Below are 11,829 nucleotides of genomic sequence, written 5' to 3' on the forward strand. Positions count from 1 at the left end.
TTAGTCTGTAAATGAATAAAGTAGTGAAATGTCCCCTAAACAAATTCTGATAAAGGAGTCAACCTGTAAAGAACACAGTTACTGTACACTGGAACTAAAAGAAGCTGTCACTGTAATGGCCATACAGGAACTGTGCCCTGCTATTGGGTTTATGTTCACAGAAGAAAGGTTTTTAAGGTTAAGTTCAGGTCATACAACAAATGAAATTGTAACAAGCCAGCTGACATTGTATAATGTCTTCTTCCAGTCAATCAATAGGCTACTGTTACTCTTATTACCATAGAGATGGCTTGCTCCTTTCTGAAGGGTGTCTATTGTTTGACAAAACAGATTTGCCACTTGAACTAGGTTGTTCCCACAGGACGTGTACCTTGTCAATTATTTGTATTCAAAATAATGAAGTATTTTCATATTAAAATGTGTGTAAGAGATGATATCGTTAGATTTCTTTTCTGAATGAAAGCAACTCTTTACTTCCAAAGTACTATATTACAAAAAACCACTCATATACCCAATTTAATCTTAAGAATTTTGATTTAAAACATGAGAGCAATAAAAATATATCATTAAGATACAGGCTAGTGTGCTAATCTAAAATCTATTATAATCAAGCATAATATTTAATGAAAGCTATTCTAAAAATGTGGACAATTCAAAAGAAAATTATTGTTCAAACTCTATAAAGACAAAGATTTTCGTATATGATTTTTATGGTGATTCTCATGTGGAATGGCATCAATAACTATTATGTTGAAAAACAAGGGAAGGTTTTGGGAAACTGATCACTTTGTATGCATAGGAGCTATTTATATCTACACAGCATTTAAAATATATGTATATGTTATATAAAGGATCTTCTAAAATGGAGATAAACTACAAAAATAAATACAAATATTAGTCTTCATAAATGTTTTTGCCTTAAAATATCCTTTGAAAATCAATAACTCATATTCGGTTTAGAACAGGTAAATTTCTAAATTTCACCTTAGATGTTTAAGAATAAAAAATAAGTTTTTTTTTCAATGCAAAAGCTGACAGATTCTTAATTATAAAAGACTCAGAAGGAATAATTCTAATAAAAATTATTCTAACCACTTAGTAAAAGAAAGTTTTCAGAACACTGATCAAGCAGAGACGTAATTTTAAACATCTCACATTTCAGTAAAGATCTTGCTATTACTGAAAACCTATAAGATGCAAACTGAAACAAGTCCAATTATGTAGGTAAAAATTCAGTAAATGATCAACAATTATGATATTTGAATCTGAAAGCTTTCACAAAGAGATTTGAAAGTAAATTTTAGAGTTAAAATTACCTTTGTATAAATGAGAATTTAGAAAGAATTTAACTAGAGGTCAAGGTTATGACCTTAACACAAATAAAAATATTATTGTCCAGAAATGCAATTGAAATGATTTCTTTTCAAATTATATTTATACACAGAAACTATTTTTTTTAATAACATCTGTAATTGGTTTTTGGAAGAAGTATTTTGATTTGTTTTTCCCTTTGTAGAAAGTAGAATTTGTATTTTTCACTATAATCCCCTTAGGCATGAGTTAGACTGAGTTAAGAATAAGGGGACAGAAACGCCAGACAAATGAATTTACCAATATCCTAAACTAATGACCAATTTTTAAAAAGTGAGGTAGGTCTCCAAACTAAGAAAGCCTTCCATCAATAAAGTGGGGTCGAATTTGCTTACCTTCATTACGATTATTATGGAACAAAGTGAAACGTTATTGAGACCACATCTGAAATTGATTTCCTCAGTTAACAGCCTCATTAAAAAAAATACACATGTTCATATTTAGAATGTAATAAAATTAGGTACCAACACTGGACCTGATAGGCAGTTGCCCATCAGCAATACTGTGAATAATTAAATGATATTTACCATTTACAAAAAGACGAACTTCATATTGTTGAATTTAACTGGCCCATATGCATCTTCATAAAATGACAAACCTCATTAGTTCTGCCTAACCAGAGAATTGTGATAATGAACTGATGACACCTTAACTCCACTGTATGAAGTGGAACCAACTGTGCAATCATTTGTGGGGGCAAATGCATATGAAATTATTGTCAATTTGTAAAAGAAATCACATGAGTTAGGAAAGCCATTTAAGCAGCAAAAGACGTATTTGGGCCAAAAGAAAGCAACATTGCCAATTACTCAAAATCAATTTTAACTTAACTACTTTACCTGAAAACAGTGAAAAAAAGTAACGATGCAGCTACTGCTCCAAATAAAGCACAGAGAAGATTGACTCGGTAGGCAACCGAACCAAAAGGAAACAGGACAATTGCCAGCTTCGCCACCAGAGTGAACAGGGGATACCCAGGAGGATGGGCGACCTACAGAAAAATTAGCAACAGTTAGAAGGTTTTCATCTAGTAAAGGAACAGTCACACTGGCTTTAATTGAAAAGTAACTCTTTTTCTCAGGCAGTAGAAAGATTAAGCACCAATGACTAAATGTTTGAATAGTGGTTTTCTGCTGTAATCCTCTTGCGCCAATACAAATAAATATTTTCTTTAGTGGATTTGGCAGCTTCTATCACATGGCATGTCACCTAGGGAAAGGATGACATGTTTCATTGTCAGTACTTAAGCAGTTTGTTCTCTGGGTTCACAGTACGTTAGGACCCCTTAAAAGGCCGTTGGAATAAAAAATAGCAGGTTCTGAAATGCTGTACTGGTTAGAAAGTGAAAGACCACACTGCTATTGGATTACCACCACGTTGACAGTCCTAAGGTCCTGCCTAAAGGGATCATGCACTATAATAAAGTTTATTAAATAATAAACTTATTAAAACTGTTAACCCGATTTATTTTTTTCTCCACAGCTTATACAAAATTTAGGATGATAATAAGTCAGCTACTGTATATACAGTAAAGGCTTTACTTTATAATTCAGTTTAATTGGATTTAAAACTTAAAGTAAATTGTCACATTCTGTACTTATAAATTAGTAAAAACTGGGGTTTGAAAATAAATTAATCCACTTTATCCCCTGCTTAATTAAACTTTCTTAATTCCTAAAACTGTTAATGAGAGCATTGATTAAACAATAAAACTAATACTTACTCCAAGCTCATATGCGGCTGTGATCAGTTCCCCTGTGAAAAAATAATGTAAAACCAATAATTACTATTAGAAAATGACACTCGTCCAAAGTTTTAGAAATCCAAATGCTTGCATTGGGGTTTTGCATTAATGTGACTGGATAAAACTGTAAATCTGTAGAGATTTAACAGCATGAACTAGCCCAAGAATATCTTCTCCCTTAGGTCTTACTGAACAACCTACCTTTGGTAGTTTTTAATAACCGGTCAGTGGCAATATAGGTAAATACGGGTTTTTAAAAATACTTATTCGCTCCTGAAAGAGTTGTAGTCACTTGCAAATATACACTTACTGTCATAGAGCATTAGTGTGACACGCTGCAGGGTTATTTAGCACAAAACTGTCCATAGGCACAACTTTATGATATGTAAAATGTGCAGACATATGGTTTGTGTACTACATAAAATGTGCCATACTTTTTTTTTTCTTTTTCTTTTCTTCTTTTTTTTTTTTTTACATGGGCAGGCACCGGGAATCAAACCCGGGTCCTCAGGCTTGGCAAGCAAGCATTCTTACCTGCTAAGCCATCGTGGCCCACCATACTTTCTTAACACATGCATTTGGATATGTTCTCTATATTAACTACATTGGGTATCTTGAAACAATTTCCAGCTGTTTATTAACGCCAGTTAGCTCTGACTACCGATATACATTTTTTTCAACAATTAACTCATTTTATTATTTTCATAGCCTTCTTCTTTAGTTCTTCACCATGAATAATTATTTCTAAAATTATGATGCAGTAATTTCATGCCTGTTTTTAAACAGTATCTAAGTATAGAACAGGGACTATTTGTGTAGAGTGTGCAATCAAGTAGGAAACCAATCAATATTAATTGATGAATGATTTACTGAAAGTTACTATTACCTATTAGGAAATGTATTAATGTCCATTTCCTATTCTCAGTGGTACACTTAATTTCTACTGCCCCAGCTACAAATTAGTTTTATCCTCTCAGGTCTGGGCTACAGTAATAGACTTGTTCCTTCTCAATTTGTCTTTATACTTAAATCACTCATTCCCCAACCTTCCCATCCTCACCTACAAAAGAAAGGCTGGCTCATACCTAAGTTAAAATTTCTTGATGGCTATTCTGCTGTCCAGGTTCCTGAGTATGAGAGACAGTCCCTCTATGGCTTCAAATTCCTTTGTGAGGGTTATATCCTATGCTCGTCGTCAAACCTGATCACCTACTGTTCCTCCGCAGCATTCCTCTTTTGCACTTCTTATCACTCATTTTCTCACCCTGGAATATTTTCCTCAGTATCCTTCCCCCAAACTGTCAAAGCCTAGTAAATTGTCACCTCCTCAGTGACACCTATCTTCACAGACCCCCCCCTCTTCCCCTGGCAGAATTAATCACTTCCTCCTTCTCCAGAGCCTTCTGCCAGAGCCTGTTTAGCACTTACTTAGACGGCCTTATATTCTAGTTGTTTTCATTTCTGTCTCTCCCACTAAGTTAAAACCATTATCCTATCTAGTTTAGGAGCCTGTCAAGATACCACGACCTCTCCCTCCTCTAGCAACACACAGAGTCCAACGCAAGCTGGGCACTTGCGGGTTGACAGAAAGACCTATCACGTTGTCATCATCCTTGCCACTCAGACATCCTGTCTTTGGGGAATGACTGCTTGGAAGCTCCATACCCAAGACAGCCACTGCTCACCTAAGCCAATCCTACTGAAGGACAGCTTAAGTTTTCTGGAGATATTCAAGAGCACTTTGGAAACCAAAGGTATTTTTTATATCATAAATATTCCTTTTTTAAAGAAATTATTAGTGGCCTAAAAACATTTTAAAGAACTGTTCTCCTTTATAGTCACTGCCAACGATATGGTTTTTATAGTTTTATTCCAGGCTGGGTTAGATGTTATAAATAGCTTCAGTTTCAAACCATTTTAATCAATTTTTTCTCTTATATATCTGTGTGTGTGTATCTATCTATCTATCTCTCTATATATGTATGTATATGGAAGCTCAATATTTTAAGGACACTTCCTTCTCCTCTATTCAGAATCGCCATGTACTACATTTAATATTAAGAAAGAGTATTTTCTCTAATTTCTTTTTACCATTAGAGTCAATACGCCTTATTGTTGGGGTTCTATTGGCATAGAGATAAATGTAACAAACTTCCATCATCTATTTTCAAATGTTAAACAAAAATCTAGACAGATGTTACTTTCAGAGCTTATAAATGTATTCTTGATAAAGAGCCAAACAGAAATCTGACTCTCAAAATTTAATGTGATGAGAAAAGAGGAAATAAATAGCCAAAAAAAAAAAAATCACAGAGTCTCCGATGTCCTTGCTTTTTCCCAGTTCTTTATATAATGCTTTTCTCAAAGTTGTACAACGAGTTGCATCAGAATAACCTGGGTGCTTTTTAAAAATGAAGATTTCTCGGGCGGGCCACGGTGGCTCAGTAGGCAGAATTCTCGCCTGCCATGCTGGAGACCCGGGTTGGATTCCCGGTGCCTGCCCATGCAAAAAAATTGACCCTACCCCAAACCTACCTAATCCAGTAAGATCCTCTGGTAATGGAGCCCAAGCTCCCCCAGCAATTCTGAAGTACATTCCTTCGTCTGGCTCACAAATGGGTGGAGAGCTCAGCACAGTTAGCAGATGCTTAAGCTTTGCAAAAGGTTAAGCATACTATAAAGCTTTCTTTATAGCATACTTTTTATATTAAGTATACTATTACGTTCTCATATCAAGTCTGCTAAAGACAGTATCTTCCGAATAGCTTATATATAAGCTAATTTATTTTCCCCAAGAATAACAAATAGAAGTGAAGCCTAGATTCCCACCCTCCTTCCAAAGTAGCTTAGGCATCCCTGGCCTCTTTTAAGTAAATCAAATATGTGTGTTAGGTGGCATAAAGAATAATTTTGACAAGCCACAAAATGTGAAGATTTAAGGAGAATAATGTAAGACTTATCAGGAAGAAGAATGCATGCTTTATACTGGTTTTGCAATGGGTTCTGTTTATTGATAGAAAGCATATTTCATAAACACAAATTTAAGAACAGTACATTCAACACAAACAAAACTATCAAAGATATGATTATACAAATTTTCCAAACTGGCATACATTTAGAAAGCAGCTTATGTACCATTCCCAAAATGAACACAAAAATATTTTAGAAACACTCACTTAACTTAGCATCAAATTAAACAAATTAAAGCACCTAAAAAGTTTGGCAATTCAAGGTAAATAAAAACTTTATTCTTATGGGGAAAAACATACAGTTTTAAAAGAGACAAGGCACCAATCAGATTTTAAACAGACTTTAAATATCACTACACATGTGATGGCGGATTTAACAATGAATTTCATGAAATTCTTTGACAAACTGGAGATTAAGAAAACATGTTCTAAATCAATCTACTTGGGTTCTTTCCCTGATTGCCCTACTTACTAGTGGTGTGACTTGTGACGTAGCTTAATCTCGGTTTTCTTATCTATAAATGGAATAATAGTACCTATTTCATAGGGTGGCTGGGAGGATAGAACAGTGCAGGGCACACTGTGCTCAATAAATGTTAACTACTATTCATCCCACCCGAATATGTCAGATTCAAAAACCAGTAAGCAACTGTCCACCTAACGTCTGAGTAATGCCCTCCAATGTCACAACTCTCAGTTACAAAGTTATTTCAGTTGCTTAATATACACCTTGGAAACACCACTAACTCCATTCCCCACTATGCTAATGGGAACTACCACTTTTTTGTCCAACAGCAGCTGAAAGACAGAGGAAAACCAATGATCTGAAAATGAAACATATATGTGGTTTGCAGCCTCAAAGATGGTCTCCTAGGGACCCCCAAGGATCTGTCTTATGTTTTACGTAATTTCCTCCCACTGAATGAGACTGCACTTACCGATTCACTACCAGGAATAAAATAAGGCAGAAACAAAGAGATACCACTTTCAGACTCCAGTGCCAGATCTCTCACTGACAGAAACTAGCTGTCCTATGAAAACTCCTGCACGGAAAAGAAGTGGCATCTCCAGCCAACAGCCACAGGAGTGAGCCTGAAGGAGATCCTTCCCAAATCAAGCCTTGAGATGTTTCCAGCTCTGGCCCACACCTTAACAGCAATCTCCTGAAAGACCCTGAATCAGCCAACCCAGCAAGGCCACATGGAGATTCCTGCCCTCAAACACGGTGAGATAATAAACATCTGTTTTAAATGGGTAATTTGCTATCCAGCAAAAGATAACTAATACATTTAGTTTCTCCAATCTATTGATTCACCACCTTAAGTTATACTGGCCATTAAGTATTCTTGTACACTCACGAATCTGGCAGCAAAATAAAACCTGGATCTTTTGAACAATTAAGGATCTGCTGTGAAATGACCCATGAATCATGCTTTTCTTTTGAAGAGAAGCATCTTGCTTTAAGCCTCATCCGGCTTCCAGCTTTGTTAGTGTTCTCCCCCAAATATTCTGTGTGGCCTGTTCTTTCCTGTTACTCAGGTTTCAACTGAAAACATCCCCTCCTCAGACAGCTTTCCTGACCATTCATTCTGAAGGACCCACTACCCATCCCCACTCTCAACCACGCTTCCTTGTCTCCATAATTCATTATCACTTGATAGGCAGTTGCTGATGCAGCAATTCGTGAAGGGTCTCTCCCCACAGCAGCATGCCCTCCAAGAGACTTGCTCACCACTACCGTGGTCTTTTGTGGTTGTCGTTGCTGGTCTGGAACACTACAAGGACTCGGTAAGTACTATTTTGGGGCTAAAGGAATGGAAAGCAAAAACTCAGAACCAGAAAAAACGAACTGAGGAAGTGGAGAAGTCAAGTCCCATCAGGCGAAACCAACAAACCCCCGAGAACTAAAGAAACCAGAGCTAACAAGGGTGACACGCCAGTTAGTTCCGGGACGCGACACTCGGCGCTGGGCACAGGGGATGGGTGGGGAGCCCGAGATGACCAGCCCTCCCCAGAAGAGGCATAGATCCCCGTCCTGGGGACCTTGGGGATCCGACACAGTCCTTTCCTGCTCCAGGACAAGAGGGGGGGGGACAGGGGGCACGACCCTGCGAGTACTTTACCCGAGTCTCCGCCCGGCACCGAGGGGGGCAGCGTGAGGGTGAACACGGCCGCCACAGCGGCGAACACGGCGGCGCCGCAGCACAGGCTCCCGGAGCGCCGCGGGCCCGCACCGGCTGCCCGCCCCCGGGCCCGGCCCCTGCCCGTCGCCATGAGCACCCACGGGCTGGCGGAGGCCCCCAGACCCCTGGACAGCAGGGAGTTTCCCGGCCGGGAGGGAAGCAAGCCCGCGCAGCGGCCGCGGCGACTTCCGAGGGCACCCGGCGCAGGCCGGCCCGCCCCCTTCTCCGCGCGGCTCGGGGGAGGCGAGAAGGCCGGGCCCAGCGGGAGCCAGCTTCCGGAGCTTCCCGGCAGCGCCGCGCACCGGGGTTCACCTGCTCACGGCGTGCGCCAAACTACCTAATTATAGGGGGGGGAGAGGGCATCTCGTAAGAAAGCGAGCCCAGCTACAGGTATACAGTGTGTGACTCGATCTTCCCCCAATCCCCCCTCCACTTTTTGTACCGACTTGGTCGGTTCTGATGGAGACAAAAGCAGGGTCGGAAACGGAGAGTGAGGAAAGGCAACTACTGCCATCTCTGGTGCGGGGTGGAACTACACTCGAGGACCAAGCAGTGTTAACGATGTCTGTAAAGTAAACCAATACGTACGTAAAGGGTGTGTGTTTACTGCGATTGATTATATAAGCCGTGTGAAAATCATTAAGTTGCCGCGTAATTATCAGAGAGATTAAAGTAGGAGAGTTTTCCGTTTTTGCGTTTTCTTAAAGCAGGGGAAAGACACTGTTGATGACCTGGGCAACTTTCATTTCGGTATTCATACACATAACACATTGTGGTAGATCATACTTTAATGAAGAGAGATATTTTATGGCTTTAAACCATAAATTGGGAAATGAAACATAGACACAGTACTTTTCTGTCAGCTGCTATGCAAAAAAACAGTGAGGGCTGTTGGATAACCATATATAACCTGGCTCCAAGTAAGTATTTTAAGCAAGAACTTTTCCATTATTTTAGTGGTTATTTGGGAGTGGAGAGTAGGGGGCACCTTCCATGGATACATCTCAGAATACAGTAACAATCAGCGGCCATCTAAAATGTGTTGCATGCAATCTGAGAGGAGCAAGGTGCTTAATTGTAGCGGAATTGGCAGTAATTGTGCCAGCCTACCTTAGTCTTTTTCAGGTACTTGTACAATGCTTTTCCAGCTGTAGTGTAAGTTCAAGAAGACAGGGGCTGTGAGGTAGGCTACTGCTACAATGGCTCCCAGTGATCCCAGCCTCCTGTGGGGTCTGGACCTGTTGACTTGCTTCTGCCAGTAAAATAAGGCAGAAGTGATGGATGACTTCCCTCTTGCTGCCACTCCCTCTCCTACCTTCTCACTTACCCCTTCTGATGAAGCTATCTTTGATGTTGTGAGCTGTTCTAGGCAGAGGTCCCCATGACAAGGAACTGAGGACCACTTCCAGCCACCAGCAAGTGAGGGTCGGAGGCCTCCAGCCCAATGACCTGCGAGCAACTAATTCTGCCAGCAATAATGTGCATGAGCCAGGGAGTGGCTCCTCTCCCATTTGGGCCTTCAGATGATGAGAGCTCCACTAGCACCTTGACTGCAGCCTGAGAAAGACCCTAAAGAAGATCCAGCTAGGCCTTAGCAATAACTGTTTTGCAGAAATTGTAAGATAATAATCGTCATTGTTCTAAGCCACTAAGTTTTGGGGTAATTTGTTACTCAGCAATAGCTTTCTAGGAGAGATTGTTGTCTATGTCTTTCCCAAAAGAGCATGCCAATGAATAATACTGAGTTAAACATATATTTCTTTCCCTTTTTATCCATTTCATCTTTTGGTACTGAACTTTATCAAAAGATAAATTTTATTATGGAAAATTATTTTTAAAGGAGCATAATTCTCCGCCCATATTTGGGAGTAGAGATCAGCGATAGAAGTATACATTTGGGAGTTGTTCACATAGGAATAATGTGAATGAAGAAATTGACAAAGACATAGTGTAGAGAGAGCAAGGTTGGGTCAGCCAAAGTTTAGCTTGTATCTTCATTTAGGAAATGGGAGGAGAATGAGAAGATAACAGCAGAAGAGCTGAGAGTGAGATGTCACAGGAAACTGAGGAAGAAAAAGTGTCAATTGAAGCATGTGAGGTCAGAGTGTCACAGAGTGCTAAGGGACAATAAAGAAAGACACATCTGGGCTATCTGGGGCCTGAGTTTATACAACCTGGGTAATCCTCCTCAAACAAAAGAATACAAAACTTCAGATACAGAACGAGGTGCAAGCCTTGTAAGAAGCTTGTGCTGGTTAGGATGGGGCCCCCAAGCTGAATCTTCTTTAGTTTCATGGTTAATCTCCTTTGAGGATGAAGCTCAGCCAGTTCTCTGTGTATCCGACTCTACCATCTGACTATTCTCTCTTTGCTGAAGCACGTTGTTCTCTGGCCTCCGGATGACAGCACGCTCTTTTGGTTTTCGTCCCATCACTGGCCTCTCCCCTTATGCTCTGCTTCTGTCAGAACTCCAGATTCTGGAGAGCCCAGGGCTTAGTTCTAGGCTTCTCTCTTTCTGACTTCTTTCCCAGGATTAGTTTACTGACACTTTAATTTATAATATAAGCTGTTCAGGTGCCAACTTGGCTGGTTTGTGCTGTCCAGTTATTTGGTGTAGCAAACACTGGACTGATTATTCCTGTGGGGGTATTTAATGGACTTAAATCATCAGCCTACTGATGACATCTCTAGCTGATTACATGTACAGCCTACAAAGGACTTCAGCATTCGCCTTCAGTGATGAGAGACGTCTCATCTGATCAGCTGAAGGAAGGCGCCTAAAGGGAGAACTAAAAATTTCAGCCGTCAGAAGGAATCATTCTGTCTAGTTCAGCCACCCAGCTTCTCCTTTTGGGGAATTCATTGAAACCTTCATCCGAGTTCCCAGCTTACAGCCTGTCCTACAGAATTTGGACTTTCCAAGACCCACAGTCACGTGAGCCAATTCTTATAATAAATGTCATAACATTTACATTATGTTTGTATATATGTATGTATGCCTGTATAAACAGCAATACCACACCCCTACAAATTTCTTTTCTATTTTTTTAAATCTAACTGCCCCTTGACATCCCCATTTCTAAGTCTAATCAGCAATTCAAACCTGGGAGACTTTGTCTCATTTCTACTGTGTATACCTATGCCTAAAATGGTGCCTGAACAAAGTAGGTGCTTAACAAGTATTTATGTAATGAATGAATACATGAAAAATGAGAAACTTTTGGTATATCTGTTAGGAATTGCGTTTTTCTTTTGCATGGGCAGGCACCAGGAATCAAACCTGGGTCTCTGGCATGACAGGCAAGAACTCTGCCTGCTGAACCACCATGGCCCACCCAGAAATTGCTTTTAGCTACTAGAGTAACAGAGACCTTGCCACCGTGGCATTCTCATGCTGATCTTTATTCTGTTGTGTAAAAGAAGTTTGGAAGTAGTCAGTTTGGCAACTCTCTGATGGTCTTAAGGTAAAGAGAGGCTCTTACAGAAATGTCACTTTCTGGTCCAAGAAGGCTGCTAATGTTACAGATATTCCCTGCCATGGTTGGATTTAGTGACTGGGAGG

The 11,829-nt window shown here is 39.8% G+C and overlaps 1 protein-coding gene and 1 long non-coding RNA gene across 2 annotated transcripts in view; one reads left to right on the forward strand and one right to left on the reverse strand.

Annotated features, from left to right (window-relative positions):
* Positions 1-8,358, reverse strand: part of TMEM260 (transmembrane protein 260) — a 64,937-nt gene extending 56,579 nt beyond the window's left edge. The window contains exons 1-3 of the mRNA XM_077122547.1: positions 8,208-8,358; positions 3,095-3,126; positions 2,211-2,362 (exon numbers count right to left, since the gene is read on the reverse strand). Of these exons, the coding sequence (XP_076978662.1) occupies positions 2,211-2,362; positions 3,095-3,126; positions 8,208-8,358 (335 nt within the window). The remainder of the gene's footprint in view (positions 1-2,210; positions 2,363-3,094; positions 3,127-8,207) is intronic.
* Positions 7,146-9,852, forward strand: LOC143651777 (uncharacterized). Its single transcript, XR_013160210.1, has 3 exons — positions 7,146-7,309; positions 7,746-7,872; positions 9,628-9,852. It is a non-coding gene; the product is annotated as an uncharacterized LOC143651777 (long non-coding RNA).
* The last annotated feature ends 1,977 nt before the right edge of the window (positions 9,853-11,829 follow it).

This window comes from Tamandua tetradactyla, chromosome 12 (genome assembly GCF_023851605.1).
Source record: "Tamandua tetradactyla isolate mTamTet1 chromosome 12, mTamTet1.pri, whole genome shotgun sequence".
In the NCBI taxonomy this organism is placed as follows: Eukaryota; Metazoa; Chordata; class Mammalia; order Pilosa; family Myrmecophagidae; genus Tamandua; species Tamandua tetradactyla.